Here is a 21,503-nt window from a genome sequence, read left to right as displayed (position 1 = left end):
CAATTGTTCCCTGTAACTCTATCATTCAAGCATTGATCAACACCAACCTAACAAGACTAGAATTCAAGGTGGACGACCTTTTATAGTCCAATTTAGATTTTTTTAGTCTTTTTGTCTGTATTTAGTACTCAAAAATAATTTATACCATATCTGAAAGTTGTCTGGGCCATACTATTTTTTTAATAAATAGATGTTTTTTCACAAACTTAATAAGAAAAAACAAAAAACAAAACATAAATGCATTTCTTTCAGAAACTGTAAATGACAGTCCCTAACCTCCCTAACCCACAGGAATGCCAGAGCCAATGTGATGCTCCATCTTTTAGCGCCCTGTGTCTGCCGGGTTAGGGTCCGGCTCACCGCAACCCTCTATAGGGTTAAACAGTTACAGATAAGGGATGGATGGGTGGTATTTAATTATTAATCATGCTGATAGTGAATTTTCTTTTTGTACCGTTAGTTTATTTTGCTATGTTCACAGTGGTAAATGCTCTGTTTCCCATGTAGAAAATATTTATTTATTTTAGAATCAGAACAGACTAAGGGAAAATAGACTTGAGATAGTTATTTGACCTCTGGAAGCCATTGATTTCTTATTTACATACGAGTTTTAACATTTACATCTAACCTTGCTAAAGTAAATAAACTCTACTAGGAGGCCTTATAAACTTTGTACTTAAAACTTTAATTGCAAATCCCTTCTGAAAACATAATCTTTGAATCCCCTGTGGGTCATATAAATGTTAATTCCTAACTTGTATATGTGACTAGTATTAGCAACTATATCCTTTTGCTGTCTACTCCCTTTGCTAACACCTTTCAAATCGACATTGCTCAGTATTATATAAACAGGGTTAGACATTCTGATTAAATAAAGCAAACATTCACTATACTAAAAAGATTTATACTTAAGAAGAGAAGTCCAATTTATAGTTTTTAAATGTTATTACTGTTGTTAGTGGCATTAATCTGTTGGAACCCAAACCACAGATACAGTTATTTGCTGTTTCCAAAAGACCAAAATCCATCACAATGGCACACTGCTAGTCAGAAGAGCATATTATACTGCAATTACTGTTAATCTTAATGTCAATCAACCCACTGAAAAATCTATATTAAGTAATGCTTTTTATAATTGTAAGAGGAATAAGTAGTTAACAGTATCTGGCAACTTGGATCATCAAAGTAAAAAGATCAAAAGCAGAACACAGGTCTTATCTAATAATGTTTAATCAATTAAGATAGTCTTGGCTCCCCCTGGGACTTCAGTTTCATCCATGAGTGATTGATTTTCAGCAAAAATGTAGGACTAGTTCTTATCATGTGGAACATCAGAGCATTCTAACACCTGCCAGAGTGTCTCTGAAATTTACTCAATAACAGCTTGACTGCTACTAGATGTTCAGTTTATTAAAAGTGATTTGTTGGCAAGCCTTCATAACATTCCTTTCCATAACAGAGCAACAGCAAATTTAATAAATAAATAAATAAATAAATGCTTAGTTCATCAGAATAGGAAGAATGCGGCAGTGCTCGTGAGGGTGAAATAAGAGATGTAGCACAAGTTTCCATAGCGACACTTTGTTGAACATAACTCATGTGAGATAACACACTTTCAGCTCAATAAATGGCTTTTTATTACAAAGTGGCTGTTTTCCATACAGATAAAGTAGCAGACAGTGGCTTCTTGTTACAGCAATGCCGATTAATTATACCATAATAAAGCAATTATGTGGATGCAAATTTCCCAAACGCTACAAGAAAAGTCTGGAGATTTGCATTTTAAGCTGACCATTAGGGCTTGAAACAGCAGTCAGAGATCTTTCATGATGTTAAAAGCAATGACCATGGCTAAGCTGTAACACAAGAGTGTATCAGTAAATGAGGTTTACCATTAGAATGACATTTTAGTTATGGCACACTATCCTTCCTTATCCCTATAAATTGTCACACACAATTAATCATCACTTTTGTCCAATTTACTATTCCTGAATCACAACTGTTCCTGAAGGGGTTTTTGGTGTTTATTCTTGTATTTAACTTCAAGCAGTATTTCTGGTGCTCTGATTAAAATAAATGTCTATCACAGGAACAGAAAACAAGCAGCATTGCTGGAGGGAGCATGATCTGCATGCACTACTATAAGAGAGATTCTCTTGGTGAACACGCTCCTGAGTAAAAGCAGTGACATGTATTCCCAACATGGACTACACAGGATACAGCCAATGTAAAGTATTCTTTTAAACACTTCAGAATGTTTTGTCAATAAAGTTATTAGAAAATGGCCTGAGGGAAAACAAGAAATAGTCAAAAGTTGCCTAGTCAAACAGAGTGACTTACAAGACATTTTGATTGAAATTATGTATTTATTTATTTATTTATTTTAAGTGAAGATCATGGGTCATCCAACAGTATCGTAAACATCGAAAACAACAATTCATTATTACCTTGTGTTTCAATAAAGATGCTGTCAAGTTACATTGCAGTGTGTGCTACAGAATCTTCTTTAAGCTGGCTGTTGAAAATGTATCCATATGCTGAAAACAAACCTTCCCCCTCGCATGAGATTTATTAACTGCCTGTGACTAATTGTCTCCATTCTTCCTCATAAAAATAACAGCATCTGCAAAGGGTAAAAGGGGAGTAGAAGTGAATTCTTGCATTATGCAGTGTTTTGATTTTCATAAACTTTTTTTAATGTTAGTTATCAGATGCCTTTACTGTGTTTCACTAACTTGCAAGTCCTTGCAAAGGTTTTCACTTTTTCTGGTCCTCTGACTAATTAAATTGTAAACATAAGAAACCACATGCTTTGTTCTTTCGATTTGCAAATACAATGATGACTAACTAATTTAAAGAGCATGCAAGAAAACCTGCTTGAGTCAATCTTTTTTTTACTTTGTATTATTGGTATTTTAGTTTAGAAAAAAAATAGAAAAGCCAAGGTTGAAGTTTAGGCAACGGAAAACAATGGTGACTGTTATATCTTTGAATATTGCTTTTGTGTTGCATGTCACAGTGGCAGTGCAAACTGGGCTTCAGGGCATAAATGCTATGTACCTTGTAATTGACACATGCAAGATATTTAAACTGGGTCATGGTTTTTGTTGTTTTGTTCATGCATTTGGAATATACTGTAATACAACTAGTGAAAATAATACAATACCACAGTCGCTAAATAAACATTTCTAGGTTTAAATGACTTTATTACTAATGTATGCAAGCCAGTTGCATAGATACAGGGAGAGCATACAGTATAACCTTACAATATTTTGCAGTAGTATGTTTTTTTTGTTTGTTTTACTAAAATGTTACATTTACCTATGATACTTTGTACAATAGTTGTAAAAATTGAAGAAAAAAATTGTCTCAGGAATAAAGATCTGAAGTACAGTAGGTGCAAAAAGCAATACATTACCTAACGGGTAGTTTTAACAAGCAATTCGCTTGTATAGTGAGCTACCTTCAAAAGATCAACACAGTACATTGAATATTGGTGAACGTTAACCAGAACAAAGGATGACTTATTGTACAGGGATGTGAGTGATGATCCAAGTCTGAAAGTACTGTTCGGATTTAAATATCTCAGGCCAACCTTTCAATGGATTTGTGAATGTTCTAACTTTTCCTCTTAGCATTTCTAGAATATGTAGGAGTTTAATATGAAATGTTAAAATGTAAAGGCTTTATACGTCTACTAAAGATATATGGTATTTTGTTAATGCAGCAGTCAGGCATGATACAGAGATGTTTTACAATCTCAAAAACATTTTTAATCTAAAAAGATAAACCTATTCACCCAAGGACCTCCATTTTCTGAAGTGACCCTAATTGCTAACTTCATACTCAAATACAATAGGCATTCCAAGTATGGTACCTGAGATTTTTACACAAGCTCTTGAAAAAATTCTGTACCTTTGTTTTTTTTTTTTTGTTTTTGTTTTTGTTTTGTTTTTTTGTTTATTTAATTCAATTTATTTTAAAGTTGGTAGATATGCGCTTGCTACTTGATCACAAAATGGCATCTTTGGCCAAGCAATATAAAAGTAACTTCCTCGATAACTGCATTAATTCAGAGTACCTGCTCTGAGTATTTAGCTCACTCACTGTACACACTGTATGCTATTAGAAAATGAGAATAACAGTTAATCAGCAACCCCTTAATGCGTGATTAACGGTTACATTTTTAAAATGAAGTTATCAATTTAAAAAAAAAAAAAAAAGCATACATGAGATTCTGCAATTCTTTTGCTATATTGGGGAGGTCATAGTAATGTATTGGCATCTCTATATGAAGTATACTTTTTCCCAAATCTTTTGGGGTTCCACAGATCTGATATATCCACTAAGTATTTTAGTCATGTGATAATCAAGGCATTCTCTTTTGACTTCATGGGGCATAATTGCAAACCATTTACATCCTTTAATTACTGTCTATTTGCAATGTTCTTGTTACAAAATATGAAGCAAGCAATTACCAAGTGTTAAAATTATCTTTCAACATTAGACATAAAACCCTTATATTTCTGGTAAGCACAGTACTTCATATTTGCCATCTTAATACTAGGTGTTACGGAAATTAAAGTTACAATAAGATCAAACTTTTTGTAGAGTAACTTTTTATGCCCAAAGTTCCTACAGTGTGCATAATATGTTAAATATGTTGCTGCCTCTGAGTGGTGTATCTTTGATTTTAGTACAGTCTGCCTGAGACACAAGACCAATATTTAAGCTAAATATTGTTAGACTTGCTAAAAAGCTAGTGCCATGCTTTAATGAAAACAGTGTCGTTCTTTCACTGTTAAAAGATATAGAACAGACATGACAGCCTTTTACTCTTTTCTTTCTTTTTTTTACGGAACAATATGTAATAATGTTTTTTTACTTTGTTTCTTTCAACCATATTGTAATTATGAAATTTATTGTCCCATGGATAGTAGTTATATTATAGCTTTATTTGCCAGGTGGTTTTCAGCATTTCTGTCCTCCATAGTAAGTGTTTAAATCCATATTTTATTGCTCATTGAGCCGGGGCTCCTGGGGGCCCGGGAGGCCCGGGTGGTCCAGGGGGGCCTTGCTTTCCTTTGGGACCTGGAAGTCCATGAATTCCTGGCAGACCGGCCTGTCCCTGTATCCCTGGTGGTCCTCTTGAACCAGGCAGTCCATCATGACCTGATGGCCCTATGTCACCCTTTTGTCCACTTTCTCCTGTTGCACCTGGTTGTCCTAAAGAGCCTTTTACTCCCTTGATGCCTGGACTGCCTTTAATCCCTGGAGGGCCAGCTTCTCCTGGGGGACCTGGTGGACCAAGGTAGCCTCTCTGGCCCTGTGGCCCAAGGGGTCCTGAAGGCCCCACATCCCCTTTGCGTCCTGTAAATCCAACAGGCCCATTGGGTCCCGCTTCTCCTCTATTTCCTTTCGGACCTGGTGGCCCTGGCAAACCTATACATTAATAATATAAAAGAAAAAAAAACAAATAACTTTCTGGTTTCAATAGGTTTTAATTATTATTTTTTCTTTAAATAACACATTATATTTGTTATATTTTTGATTGTCGATCATCTAAGAAGCCCATTGGATTTGACCGTAAGATAATTAGGTAAATCCTGCATAAATATACATAAAAGTTCACCTACACTAAGCAAGAATGTCTCTTCACTACACCAAAACCAGCACATTGCTTGATCATTTGGATTCTACTTTATGTACTGCATGCAATAATAATAATAATCTTTATTTTTATATAGCACCTTTCATAGTGGACCACCATCACAAAGCACTTCACAAGATATGAGGAGTCAATGGGTAAGCTAGCATTGAACTGGGTATCTCCTGGTTACAAGCCCATTTCATTAACACCTGGACCACAAAGCCTCCTTTATGCAGAGGCGTGCATACAGTACTGCATTACATGCTAACCCCTAATTTATTAGAGATGCGGTACATATAGCATGAAGCCATCATGGTGTATGAAATTTAATTTCTCTTTAACCAATATTAATTACACAGCAATTCCGTATATAGATATGTAGTTACTATGTAATTACAATGTAATGTGTGTAGTTACTAGTTTACAAGTAAAATGGTTTTAATTACACAAATAACTGCACTGAATACCGCACGTAGATGTTTATTCACAGTGCACTGTATCTCTCTTAGAGTAAAGATTCTGTGTCTCACCTTTCACAATGGTGAAGTTCTTGATTATCTGCCCATGCTTTATATCCACTAGTTTCATTTCTTCCATAACCATTGATAGATTTCTTATCTCAAAATCGAGTCTTCCATTCAACAGGCTGTACCTTTGTCGTAACAAATCTGCTGTGTAGATCATCAGATGGATTGTATTATTTAGATACTGTAGTTCCTGTCCATGGGTGCTCAGCCCAGCAGCACAGGACACTCTCACATCATCAATGTACTTCAGCATCCTATGCACATGGTTATCTGTGGCATTGATATTGGCTAATATGGTACTTATTTCCATTTCATGAGAGGTCATTCGGCCCTCAAGTGTTTCAAACCTCTCACTGGTTCTGTTTTCATAGTATTTTGAATGGTAATGGAAGTCTTGCATGTTTTCCTCATGCTCATCCAAAAAGGAAGAGATGTTGTCAAGCTGCATCTGCAAGTTCATTATTTGCAAGACGAGGTCATGCATGGTGTCAGAGTTGAGACTGATTCGTTGCAGTGTGGTTGAAATGCTATTTTGAATATTTCTTACAATATCAATGCTTTTGCTAGAGGAAGACCTCATAACTCCCAGTGTTTTGCTGTAATTCTGCCATTCTGTCATGACTTTTTGTAAAACCAACATTTCTTCATCCATCTTCCTCTGAATGCCATTGATCCATGAAGAGCTCAGCCGAACTGTGGAATTGATTTGTTGAACTGCGGCTCGTAAATCGTATTGGTCCTGGACCAATGATTTCATTGATTCATCAGTTTCAGTTATAACGATCTGCCAGCCATGGACTTGCTCTAAGTATCTCTCCAAGGATTGGTTGATCAGCTTAATAGAGAATGAATAATTTTGGATGTCACAAGCAAATTTGCTGTTTGAGTAAGTGAGACTTTGCTGAGTCTTGGCTGCTTGGTCCAGAGTCTGTTCCTGAACCAAAATCATTTTTTGAATCTCTTCAAACTCTCCTTGTAGCTTCTCAATCTCCTGTCCAAACTGGGTGACGTCATGGCAGTCTATGCAGTTACTGGAGGATTTGTGTTCTAAACATAAGGATAAAGAAAGTTTTTTTTGTTTTTTTAAGTCTTTCTAAAACTAAAGGACTGTAAATGATTAACTGAAAATGTCTGAGGTTTTCATTTGAAATGTAATACATTTAACATGTCATCGTATACACAGAGCTTACCAGTATAGTATTTTGAATGGTAATACAAAAGGTTAAAAAGACACTGCCTGTAGGCTTTTCATGTACTGAGAAAATAATTTAAAAATGCATTTGCATTAAACAAAATTATTTGGCATATTACCATTGTAATATGCAAAACTGGAGAAAAATGTATTTAAACTAAAATCAGGATGGGGACAGTTTTTGATTTGCGTATTTACACAAGAAATTGTGACAAAAAAATGAAATAAAGAAAAGTGAGACCTTACCAAGTCCTTTTATGCTTTCCTGGACTGTAATGATTTTTTTGTCATAAAGAGATTCAGTTGTGTTGAGGTCTTCTGATAAAGAGTCGACTTTCCTGAATACTTGTAAAATAGAAAGGAGAAATGGTTTATAATCACAGCATTATTTTAAAAATGTAGATGTATTCAAATAAACATCTGATACAACACACAATGGTATCTTAATTCAGAATTCCTCTTGATCCTAAATAAAAACTTAGTTAGACCAGTCAGGATTGTATATATAATATATATATATATACATATATATATATATATATATATATATATATATATATATATATATATATTTAATATTTATCCACATTTTATGTTATGTGCATAATGTAGAAACAGGGGTATTTTTGACAATAAAGACAAAAGTTTTACGGAAACAGATGCTTATTACGTAACCCTACATTGGATTCAAAAGCATCACTCTAGAAAATGCTTCGTGTTTTATGTATGCTAAACGTTTTATCAAGATTTCTAACAAAAGATGCAAACTAGAGCTCTCTCTCTCTCTCTCTCTCTCTCTCTCTCTCTCTCTCTCTCTCTCTCTCTCTCTCTCTCTCTCTCTCTCTCTCTCTCTCTCCCTCTCTCTCTCTCTCTCTCTCTCTCTCTCTCCTCTCTCTCTCTCTCTCTCTCTCTCTCTATATATATATATATATATATATATAAAATAGAAACATTGCTCCAAGTCAACCAGATCCATAGTTTAACATTTTAAATGAACAGACTGTTGCAGAAACGACTTACCTAAAGATGCAAGAACTGCAACAGCAATAATAAGAAAAGCAAAGAACCCATATAACACCTTAACAGCCAACTGGAGAGACCCTGTCCGCTGGCATTGTATGCAGCCACCTCTTGTCCTCCCTATGAAAGCAATATATTGTTTTATTTCATGTCCTTTTCAAACATAATAAACTGAGGTTCAGTGGTACACATTGGTTTTAGGTGGTTTTTTCACATTTTTTGGTTTTTGAATGAAGCTCCCATCAGGGCTGCCTTTGTTTGAAACTTGATTAGAAGCTGGTATGACATGATTGTGTTGACTCTCAGCTCACCATGTTGGATGGTTATGCTATGGTAAATACCAGTAGACATGAAAATACCATCTAATTTAATGTAAAATTTAACAGATGACTAGGGTGAAATTCACTGTAATTATGTCAATCGCCATAAACCGAATGTCACTCTAACAGAATGGAACATACATCTCTCAGAGTTTGGCGCAGGTCCTCAGCCAGGGCCCGTTTATTTTGGACCAGCTAGCAAACAAACAGTAAAAGCTCAATTGTTTTCTATAGAGCACATGCTCTGACCCTTTGTAGAGCAGCCAACACTATTACATGTGTTTAGAATCTGCCTCACACTGAAACATGTACTGTGTATATTTTTTCAGCTTTCACATTTACTTGTATTAAACATAATATGAAGCAAAAATAAAACAATGGTAGTACATTTAAAACAATTGTAAATGCTTGTGTTTCAGCCTTTCTCTTTACTTTCTATTGGATCAGTTAAACACTGATCCCTCTTTCTCTCCTTCTACTCCCCAAGATCTGGGCAAATAATAGCTCTAGAATTACACACGCTTTTCCCAGTTCCCACGCATACTTGAGTACCTCTAAAGGGCAACTCAAGCAAAGTGCCCCACATGTTTTCCATTTGCATATTTGTAACAGTTAGTAATGTAGGCCACACTATTTCCAGCACAAGCATGCTCTTATCACTTATCCTCTCCTATATTAATGAGTGACCGTGCGTAACAGAGTTTGAGAAATGTTAAATATTAAAATTGGGGCATGGCTGGCTAGAGCTTCTGTTTTGTCAACTGACTGGAAAATCACAGGCCTGTGTTTCAATATGGGACACTCCAGCACCATTTGAATATCTCGTCTAATTGATTACCAAAATCTCGCCAATGTAGTACTTCCTGTTTCCCACCAAGCAAAGGCGTAATTAAAATATAATATATTATATATATCTAATATATATATATATATATATATATATATATATATATATATATATATATATATATATACTGGGGTGACCTGCTAGTGTTAGAAATATGAGTATACACATGCCATGCCAATATATCATTCAAATTGCTTTAGAAAAAAAAAAGATTGTTACAAACCAGTTTGCTTACAATTAAAAGAATGCATCAATTCTTCTTCTCCTGTCGGATCTTCCTCTGAAAGATAATGAATTGAACCACAATTCATTCTTCTATTCCTCAAGGACAGAGTGTACTTTATAATGCTAATAACAATAGCCTTTTATTTCTACGCTGGTGGATTCCTGCGGTATAACAAAACTGGTTCATTGTATAAGGTGATTTCCAAGAACACATTTGCAGATGTCTTCAAAATCTAAAGCACTAAAATAAAATCCATCCAATATGATGCTGTCATATTAGTCAACCCAATCACTGTGAAAATCAATCATCACTGACCTTTAAACAGCTGGTTTTCATAGCCACAGCGAGTTTCTAGGGGAGCAAAAAACAAAAAACAAAAATTAATTTAAGACAGAAAAAATACTTGTTGCAAACAAGTACAAAATAAAAACAGTGATGCTTCACTGTACAATGTACATCAGTGAGGATCGAAGTGCTTAGAGAACTCTGATAAAGAAAGAGCTGAAACACAAATACAGGCACTGTCTGTTTTTTTACTGAAGGCTCAGCACAAGCTCAAGCTTTTTCAGCATAGTAAATGCTTTCTTTAAAACTTTAACAGGTGATGCTGCTCCTCTTTCAGACAGAACAGGATTTTTCAAGCCATGAACATTTATTTTCAAAGTCCAGTTGCAAGAGTGATGGCTTATTAAGTAATAATCTTGCTCAAGGTAGGGCTGTAAAAAACAGTATTGTATGCAGTTTTAATGTAATTGGTTTATGAAACAGGAATTTAGAAATTATTTTTTCTTTTGTTAAAATCGTATGCTTTTTAACATTTGTTCTTCATAAATGTATCCCATCCTGCAACATTGCTGCAGCACTGGGTGTATAAAAATATCAAAACATTTAGGATTATGTTTTAATACAAATATTGTTGTAATATATAACACAGGCAAAGATAAATTACTGTGTTTCCTGTAAACACTGCAGGTGCTTTCTGTAACACTTCAAAGAACAGCTGACAGTTGATACACTAACCTCCAACAATCATTAAGTGTTCAAATACTGTCCCAGTGCTATCTTGGTTTATTTTCATCACATGGTATGCAAGGGGCAACCACAAACATGTATAAGATTACATGCTACTTCTTCTAAGGGTAAACATTACTAGTAATCAAAGAGAGCAAATCTAGAAATATCATTATATCGATAATATAGAAATATATATATATATATATATATATATATATATATATATATATATATATATATATATATATATATATATATACTGTATAACATGATTACAAAAATCTAAATAATGTTTTTTACACTAAATCAAACTTTTTTTTACACTAACTCGAAAGTTTCTATAACATTATACAACACACACCAACAACCGCACCCCCCTAGCTTTTTTAGATACACTACACGTCACACTAAATACAAATATTAATTCATACTTTCAGTCTGAATAAGTGCTTATTAGAAGCCTAATTGGTCCAACTAATTAATTTAGGGTACAGTTGGAACAGAAACCAGGAAGGACACCGGCCCTGCAGGACCAGGATTGAAGACTCCTGCTCTAGACTGATTCCAGTGTATGCAGGACAAGGATTGGAGACTCCAGCTCTAGGCTGATTCCAGTGTGTGCAGGACCAGGATTGGAGACTCCTGCTCTAGACTGATTCCAGTGTGTGCAGGACCAGGATTGGAGACTCCTGCTCTAGACTGATTCCAGTGTGTGCAGGACCAGGATTGGAGACTCCTGCTCTAGACTGATTCCAGTGTGTGCAGGACCAGGATTGGAGACTCCTGCTCTAGGCTGATTCCAGTGTGTGCTGAATGGAGAAGCAGAAGTAGGTCCTTTGTTTTTTTTGTTGCTGTTTTTCACTTTGTTGACATCACCCTTGATTATTTTTTGCCAGATCTGTCACATGTCAGAAGAGAAGTCTATTGGCATTAAAGTGACCTCACCTACTGGCACCATACCAGATGATGTCATTGTATAACTTTTCCTTTCTTCTACTTTTCCCTCCAGAGTTCCTTCTGGCATACACTCAGCACTCTACATATAGCATGGCTTGATTGTGTTTAAACAGCGAACGTCCCTAAAAATTAGCAATGATCAGGCCAGACAATCAAAAGCCTCAAGTGTGAGTTGCCTGTGTTACAGACATAGATTGGACAAGAACCGACAACAGTGCACTCTTGCTGAACGTAAGCATCTTAACGACAGTACAAATTCATGCTCAATAATTACAGATCTTTTCCACATCTTACCCATAGGGATCTGAATCCATAATTAACCCACTGCCCAATGCATAGAAAAACAACATTTTTTAAAACCAACATTGACACATAATATGAATGCACCTCAAAATCCCAATTTAAAAGGTCTAAAGCACTTCATTTGTATTATTAATATGGGTTCATTTTCTCAAGCTGCTGGGATCTTTTTTTTTCTTCCTTATTATTTGATTTAATATTGTTTGTATAACAAGCTAGCCTTAGTTCGGCTGGTAAGACAATCCATAGCTTAAAAGAAAGAATGTGAAATTGTATATGGAGATCACAGAACAGTCTGGATCTGTGATTAAACTAATTATCGTGAGCTATTTCCTAATATGAAATAGCTAAACATTAACAAGACCTGCCAAACAAAGTTAATTTACAGAATTATGTTCTTAGCAGCAACAATAACAAATCAGAAGTGTAACCCTCAGATTCCTGGGAAACACATCCAACATTCTCCTTTCCTAAATTAATGTATTTTCTTGAACTGAGAGGTGTTGGTTTAGCACATTATGATCCAAAAACAATGCAGTCTCATAAATAACCATGCTGTAATTGCATGTATCGCATGTTATCATTCCCTGTCAGTGAGATTAGATCTTTTGGAAGCCATGTATTTATTAGAAAATATCAATCCCTTACCATACCTTCCTTCCAGCGGTTAACCAATAATCAATAAATCAGTCCACACTTTTCCCATTTAACATGTGGCTGTGAAAATGATGGTCATCTTGACTCCAGGTTGTTCCTCCACTCCTGAACCAAGATGGCAGCCAGCCACAAAAACACATACTTCTAACTATGCAAGGCCCTGATATTATATATATTAAACTACAAGTGGAACCAATTAAAATAATAAAGGAAGTTACATTTTCAAAGCCTTCAGGATTTAAAGATTTTCTGTAAATTTTTTTTTTTTTTTTTTTTTTTTAAAATGCTAAATTCCTTTCTCATTTCACATCTGTTTTGCAATATCTGTCCACCAATGAAAACAAGCTCTGAGGTTTATAAAACATCCATATAGGCACATTAGAGCCTGTTGTGCTATTTCATGCTAACTCAAGGTTTTGCTCAAAATAAACCAGATGATTGTAACTACATCCATATGAGTGCCTCCTCAGGTAAGTTAAAAAACAAATGCCATTCCATTCTTAAACTGGGTGAACCCAGACGAGTTCTACAGCTGTGCACGCTCTGATGAATGTGGAGCTCGTCTATATTGAAGGCTAATGCAGTGCTGGTGTTTGTCCACAGAAACGGCAGAGCTTGAGCAGCATGTAAGCCTAATAAATGAGTACCATTGGGTTCATGCTTTAACAGACCAATCAGTCATAAACAGTCTGAGCTATAACTATACCATTTATTTATTTATTTATTAGCATACGCCCTTATCGAGGGCGACTTACAGTTGTTACAAAGTATCACATTATAAAAAAAAAATGACATTACAGATAATGGCAGTTATAAAACACAACAAAATCAGTAGTAAGAGCAAATTCAAATGAGAGAAAATAAATACAGTAAATAATTTCATTTGAGAGACATTACAACTAAGAGCAGTTAAACTTAAAAATATTTGGTTATAAGATTAAATTCCATTAAGAGCAAGTAGAAAGTACAATGAATGGATAAGAACAATTTCAAATAAGAGTAATTATATATAAAAAAATATGAATACAGTTACCTTTAAGAGTAAAATCAAGTACAAGATAGAGAAAATATAATTATGATTAAGTAGTAGAATACAACAAAGGTACAAGATGTTGCAAGTACTGGTACAATTGGGTGCTATATAGTCCAGTACAGTGGAGAGTTGTGAGGCTTACAGATGTTGTCTGAACAGGTGTGTCTTGAGGAGGCACCGAAAGATGGTCAGGGACAGAGTAGAACTGATATCTATGGGTAGGTCGGCCAGGAAGGAGTTGCAGTAGTCAAGGTGGGCCGATACAAAGGCCTGAACTAGTAGCTGGGTGGAGTAGTCGGTGAGGAAGTGGCTAATTTTGTGTATGTTTCTGTGGAAAAAGTGACAGGAACATGCCTGAGTAGAGATGTGTTGAGAGTAAGAGAGGGAGGGCCGAGAGTGACACTGAGGTTGAGGAGGAAGAAAGGGTGGCGGATTCAAAAGGAATAGAGATAGAGAGACTAGCAGTGGGGGAGGAAGAGGGGAAGAAAAGGAGGTATGACTTGAAGAGGTTTTTAAGTTGATGCTAGTTCATCCAGGAGGAGTTGGCTGAGAGACAGGTAGTGATAAGGGAGGAGATGTTGGAGTCAGAAGTTGGAAAGGAGAGGAAGATAGGGGCATCATCAGCATAGAAATGATATGAGAAGCCATAGGAGGAGACCCAGTAAGCGAGTGTAGAGATAAAACAAGAGGGGTCCCAGGACTGAGCTCTGGGTGACATTTGTAGAAACAGAGCAAGAGGCAGAGGGTGAGCTATGCCAGAACACCTGGTACGGTCAATCAGAGAGGTAGGCGAACCAGGAAAGAGCAGTGCTGGAGAGTCTGAGGTCAGCGACGGAGGGTAGAAAAATAGAGTGGTCAACTATATCAAAGGCTGCATAGAGGCTGAGAAGAATTAGAACAGAGAGTAGAGAGTTAGTGATGGAGAGACAAGCAGTCTTAGTGGAGTGTGCCGGGTAAAAAACAGATTGGAAGGGGTCGAGCAGAGAATGTGTTGACAGGAAAGCAGAGAGCTGGCGATGTACCGCTCATGCAAGGGTTTTAGAGAGGAAAGGGAGACGGGAGACAGGATGGTAATTCTGGAGGGATGGTGGATCAAGGGAGGGTTTTTTGTTAAGATGGGGGCCATGCATGCCTGTTTGAAAGCAGAAGGGAAGCAGCCAGGGAGTAGAAAGGTATTGAAAAGAGAGGAAATGAAAGGGAGTAGAGCATGGAGAAGCAACCTGGAAAAGGTGAGTGAGGAGGGGTTTTAGAGTACAGGTGGTGGGTTTGTGGCCCTGGAGCAGGGAGCAAAGAACAGAGTTCTAGCCCAAAGATGGAAAAGGAGGGTTAGTTAGTAGGGATTGCAGAGGGTGATGGGGAGGGTGTAAACAGAGGACAGGGGGTGGGTGCACATTTGGCAATATTTACAAAAATAATTATTATTGGAAATGTTTAGTATGTTAAGCAATATACACCTAGTTAAATTTACTGACATTTCTGAACGGTTAATGTTAACTACTTGCATAACTGTGATACATATTAATTCAGTAGTATTTGGCTTGCTGTGTCTGAGGGGTCAACTCAGGAATTGACTAGGTGTGGCTAGGGAGAGCTTGGCTTAGTAATTCTAACAGGCAATTTGTGGCTGAATTAAACAAAGTTCATTTTGACACAACACACACCAAACCCCATTGCCTGTAACCTTTTTCTAGATATAGTACATGTCACATAAAATAAAATAAAAATGTCTACTTTTCACTGTCAGAATAATCTGATAAATGTTGATTAATCGAATAATCTTTCAGTCAAGACCTAATCTAGTTTATGTCATTAGATTTTTCACTTTCATTTATCAAACAAGATTTAAAATTCAGCGACAGTTGTTCCACCTAGCTCCTAGTCTTTCCATTTGTTTCACTTCATAACTCTTTGCTGTTTTCTTTGGATTAACAAGATTTATTTTATTTAGTTATTTCTTATAATTTGGTGGTACCAAATCAAACAAATCAAGCCTGTGTGTGGTCTTGGTGTGACTTCACATTTTATACCTGACTCATAGAATTAATAAATCACAACTTTCCCTCTAAATTGGTCATTTGTTTTTGGTGTAACCTTCTATTTTTTAAATATGAACAATAGCAATATTCCTAGGTCTCCAAAAAATGGCTAAACAAAAACGTTGCTGTTTATTGTTGTCTAGTAACAAAAAAAAATATTGTTTATTTTTGTGAAAAAGATGGAAACGCTTACTATTCAATTGGCTCTTAAACACCATAATTATCAGTTGAGCAAACTCTAAAGAGAGACAGGGCAAGACTGTTTTCATAGACACACACAAACTGCTTACCAGGACAACGCTAAGCTGACCTCAGCCCAGGAACTGTTGTGTTTATTCACGGTTCTCTTGCAGTTGAACCAATACACTTTCCAGTAAAAACAAAGTCCTGATACTTGTTAGTCCTTGTGGATCCTCCATTGTTTTGTTAATTGTATTGTGTTTTCACTCTATATTTCTAAACTTAAAGTGCAGGGTCAGCACAAAATGTTCACTATGGTTTACATTTCAAGTCTGGCATGTAACTATACTGCATGGGCTGTATCCTCCACAAAGCTGCTGTGTCATTTAAATAAATTGATTTCGAAATGCACACTGAGAGAACAATAATGTAGAGTTAACCACATGGTTCCTCACTGAATTGGAACATCAGTCTGAAAAGACTCTTTGTATTTTAATTAAGCTGTAAAAATAAGAGAGGAAACTGTGCAACCTTTTGGGGATATAAATGATCCAACTCAATGAAATGAGACCACCATGACAATGAACCAAAATTATGTGGGTAGCTTGTACAAAAAACATTCTATAGTAATCATGGAGACACAAATATAATTACACTGTATCCCAATTGTGCTACATAGCCAGGGGAGGTCATATTTTGCACACCTTACTTCAGTTATGTCATAAAACAAACACATCAGTTTTAGCTTTACACTGTTAAAAGCGATGCAACATTTCAATGGTATAAAGTTAATATAAAAACTAGTACTTAAAACTTAAAAACCTACACAGCTGTTCATTTCCACAACAACAGCCATCAAAATCACAACAAAGCAGTGCACAAAGGAGGAATATGCGCCTCATTGATTAATTAAAGGGCCATCACAGTGACTGAACATGCTGACATGCATCTGCATTATTTAGACACTGTGGGGATGTTATCAACACCTACTGGGAGGCAATGTGGTATTGGAACATCAGACTTATTCCTTTTTACATCCTAAATGTGCTGTATTGCATTGACAAATTGGAATAATAAATCAGTCAGTGCCTTGTTTGTGGTTCAGCTTTTATAAGTCAGATGAGGTGTACAAATGTTGTTCCTGCCTACACAGAAGTGTTGAAAAGCTTAAAGCTAATAAGATACAGATATTCATCATTGGCGCTGAGAAATCCCTAATCATGCATTCTTATTTCTGTGTAATCCACTTTAAGACATAGAAAATCTTGAAGACTGATGGCAACAGTAAGCAAATTCAAAGGGATTCATGAACAATTGTTTAACGCAGAGTTACCCTGAACTACCCTGAACTCTTTGCAATATACTATAACCGGGCATGATGGGTCATGCAGTTAAGTGTTAGAGGGCTAATGCACTAGTGGGAGCTGACTGTGAACCATCAGCCCAACAGTCCAAAGTGAGCACTTTAAGCACTGCACAAAAGTGACAGACAACCTTGTGGGGCAGTTAGAAAACTGCTTATCTATAGGGGTCAATCACATGTCAACACTCAGAGCCCAATCCATGGAAAATGAAATGAAATAACAGTAATTTAAGACTAGGCTCATAAAAGTTGCCTGTTTGGATATGTATATCCTAAATATTTAATATAAAAAGTACAGAACTGGTTAAGAGCAACTATTTGTTCAACATTCAAAACATGCTAGGGTATACTGTAATGGTCTTAATGGCACTGGAGGCCCAATTATATTACTGATTTTTTCCCCAATTTAGAATGTCCAATTATTTTTTCCTCTCACCACAGTAATTCCCCACACAGCTCAGGAGAACTGTAGGTTCAGTGGGCGTCCTCCGATCCCACGACGAAACCCGTTTCCTCTTCAACACCCAGGAACTCTAGAATAGATGTCAGCAAGCTACTGGCCTCTGGAGAAAAAAGGCCAGCCCTGGCCTCCTGCGCTCACCAGGTGCCTGGTTGGTAGGGTTCGCTGCAGCGCTATGAGGAGAAACACTCCCTTACAGTTTTGCATTCGCCAGGGCCAGAAGCAATGCAACGCTCCCTCTGGAATCATCAGCGATGTCTGGCGACTTTGCACAGCCAGGATGCAAACCTGCGCTCACCTGACTGCATGATACCCTGCACACCACACGGCCGTGCTTTTACCAGGTGAGCCACTCTGGAAATGGCACTGGTTCTTAATGCAGTGCTGTTTAATTCAAATAACAGCAGTATTTAGAGCGGCCGCCATTTTGATCAATTGAATATACTCGCTTTCTCTGATACTTTAACAAACATTGATTTCCCAATATAGAGTCTAAGTAAACTGTTACCGGTACTCTTGTCATAGGGGAGTCACACAAAGTTTCAAAATACTTAACAGAACTAAAACAGTTAACCACTGTTTAGTTTAGTATCCAATCACACACTTCGTAACTGAGGTTTAAAATTGACATATGAGCTAACTGCTTAAAGAAAATACTTGGAGTCGTTGACAAAAATCATGTTTGTCCAGGAAACCAAATCTCAGAGTGGCTAACAGAAAAAAAAAAACACCATTCCATAGGAAACTGGCTTTGTCTCAGCTGAAATGAGCCACACACTTGTTGACCAGCAGGTTTTGGAATTTTACCAGTCTGCTATTGCTTATTTATTAAAGGCTGCTATCGTATTAGTAGAAAAAAAAAAAAACAGTTAATGAAATTAAGGTATAGTATATTTTGCAAGCAAACAATGAGTCCAAAGTCAACCATTCAGGATGTTAATATTATCTTAATATAATAATAATATAAAAGTAGTTTTGGGATTACATTTTTTTATAAAGCCTGCTTAAGATATCATCATATGAATGGCAAGTCTCGAAAATCCACCTTGCTATTACTGTCGCTCAAATGCTCTAAATGGCACAATGTTTTCTGTAATACCTTAAGTGTAGTCCTATTCTTAGTTCCCATGTTGGACTTAACACAGTCTCAATATTTTCCTTTAGTATCAGAATCTGGGTTGCATTACTCCGCTAAAGGAAAGCAAAACAAACGTCTGTCTGGTGTAACTGTGAAGTCAAGAAATGCATTACTTTAAATCAGAGCAGGAAAAGGATTTCAGAAATCCAAAGAAAACTGAGCTAAAGTTTTTCCTGGACCCAGCACCCCTTATTTTTTAAAGAAGTTGTCTGTGTGAGTCTGTGTATCTAAAGGTTCAATTATTTCACTCTGTGGAAATCAAAAACAATTACCCACACTGAAACCCCCCCCCCCCAAAAAGACAAATCACTTACCTTTCATGATTGTGCTGATTACCACTTTTAATGAGAAGGTTGTCAAGTAACACTTTGCTCCTCAAGTGCTTCTCAGAACAAATCCCCTTTCTTAATGGGTCTGTTTTAGTACCAAATAGCTTCCTGTAACAGCAGGCATACGCAGAGCAGTTAAGCAACTATGTCCCTATGCTATGAGCCATAATGTGTACTTTTCTAAGCTATCCCTTTAGGAATTGCTTGCAGAACAAGTCTAGGGAGTTGTAAGGCAAGCAGAAAACTTTACCCAACTGATTTCTCTGTCTCCCTAGTAACAACTGCAGTAAAGGCATCCCCACTGAATCTCAAGGCAGCTTTCACCACTAACTCTCTGCTTGATCTGTAGCCTATGTAAACTTCCTCTATAAAAACCTGAAGAAAGATTTCAGCAGGCTACATGTTACACATATATTCTTCAGCGCTGTCCCAAACCAGACATGCTCACATGATAGGAAAATTTAAAAAAAAAAGGAAAATAAAAACGCTAGCTAAGAGGAACATGTTACAGAAAGTATGTACAGCAGCAAATCAACCATTTGGACGAGACTAATTGCTAACAAATGCCCAGGTCCAAAGGAAAAAAAAAATAACTATGCTCTTTTACCTCACACAAAACATTCACACTTTGCTAAGTTTTTACATTTATTAGGGTGGTCTTACCATGATAATAATGGCACAATAATGGGAACAATAATGTACACTATTTACTACGTTGCACCCCAAAGTGAGTTCAATGATAATTTTAAAGACAAGATATCAGCACAAAAAGACAGTGCTCACTGAGGACCTAAAGACTTAGAAATGTTGATATCGTATCTATCTATCTGTCTGTCTATCTATCTATCTATCTATCTATCTATCTATCTATCTATATATATATATATATATATATATATATATATATATATATATATATATATATATATATAGATAGATAGATACAATATCAACATAATGTATATATCTCACTATGTAAATGCTAAGTAATGCTAAAATAATTACCTCATAATTATAGTAAAGAACTGCCTGGAGAACCTTTCTTCAATCTGTTTTTTATAAACATAATAATGGCACGATGAATATGATGAATATTATAATCGGGCTGTGCTATAAGTAAGACTCACTGTTCACTGTGAAGTTTGCCTGAGTGGAAGCAAAGGGGTTGTTATAAATTCAAGAGTGAAAATGCTGTAGATATACTATATTTCACATATTCCAGACCACAGTGTCTCACATACAGTAAAGCCACTTTTATTATAACTTTGGGGCAGGACTTAGGGCTCCTCCCATGTTCTCTACCACCAATAATATCTGCCTATCTCAATATTAAAAACCCAAGTCATGCCAATATTCTCTGTCCTGTGTTTTTAGTTTCCTCCATCCTCCCTTCCTTCTCCACTACGTTGTTCCACCTCAGCAACAGTCTTTCCCTGGGGGCAAGTGAAGCTCACTTTCCAATCTTTGAGGCCCAGCCACGCTGGCCTTGCCTTCCGTCAGGAAGGTTCTCCGCGAGCCAGAGGGGACCCTTGGCCAGATCAATCTTAACTTCCATTTTCCTGTTCTCTTCCTTATAGATTGGGGAAAAGTAATGGTTGCATCCCAGCCTCGGAGGCTGATTGGTTCGGTCTAACCTCCGCGAGGGTGGTTCTCCTCTAGCCAAGGGGAAACCCTGTACTTCTTCCTAAGTCAAAAGCACTTCTCTCTATTCTGAATTCCTGAGGTTTTTCCTCCACACAGCCCTTGCTCCTGTCCCATGAATTTTCCTTTGGATCTAAAAGGTCTGCTTCCATACTACACACTTCCGGATAGGTGCAGATGGGCAGATGTTCTGTACTGAATGCACATTAATTGTCTGGCATGCCATGTAAATATATATATTTTTTAAATGCCAAAATGAATCACCACAATGTAGGTCTTGATCAGCATGTTTATACTTTGGAGGTGAGGGAGGTACAGTTATTTTAGTCAGAACCTTATGATATCATGTACTTCCCGGTAGCCAATTTGACAAAATAAACAAACATATAATAAGTGACACACCTACGGTACCCTGGGCTCTGACTTAAAGCTGCAAGGTCTCACATCCACGCTCAGTTTTATACAATATCATTCCTTGGTGTCCGTTCACTGCATTTTGTCATTGTTTATCCTTGTATGCACTGTACTTTATCAGAAAGTAAACATGGTGACTTGAAATGCAATGTAGCTGTAGATAGGTGGGACACCCCGCCCCCATCCCCACTCTGGAACC

The 21,503-nt window shown here is 36.6% G+C and overlaps 1 protein-coding gene across 1 annotated transcript; it reads right to left on the bottom strand.

The window, feature by feature from the left end:
• Positions 1–1,576: 1,576 nt before the first annotated feature.
• Positions 1,577–19,775, bottom strand: scara3 (scavenger receptor class A, member 3). The gene is made up of 7 exons (XM_041249766.1): positions 19,235–19,775; positions 10,098–10,133; positions 9,792–9,836; positions 8,390–8,509; positions 7,616–7,714; positions 6,181–7,224; positions 1,577–5,442 (listed from the first exon to the last, which is right to left on the bottom strand). The coding sequence occupies exons 1-7, from the start codon at positions 19,239–19,241 to the stop codon at positions 5,021–5,023; spliced, it is 1,773 nt and encodes a 590-aa protein (XP_041105700.1). The 5' UTR covers positions 19,242–19,775; the 3' UTR covers positions 1,577–5,020.
• Between the last annotated feature and the right edge of the window lie 1,728 nt (positions 19,776–21,503).

The sequence above is a fragment of the Polyodon spathula genome, chromosome 5, assembly GCF_017654505.1.
Source record: "Polyodon spathula isolate WHYD16114869_AA chromosome 5, ASM1765450v1, whole genome shotgun sequence".
NCBI lineage: Eukaryota > Metazoa > Chordata > Actinopteri > Acipenseriformes > Polyodontidae > Polyodon > Polyodon spathula.
The sequence above is the reverse complement of the archived record's forward strand: the minus strand, read 5'-3'. Positions and strand labels throughout refer to the sequence as shown.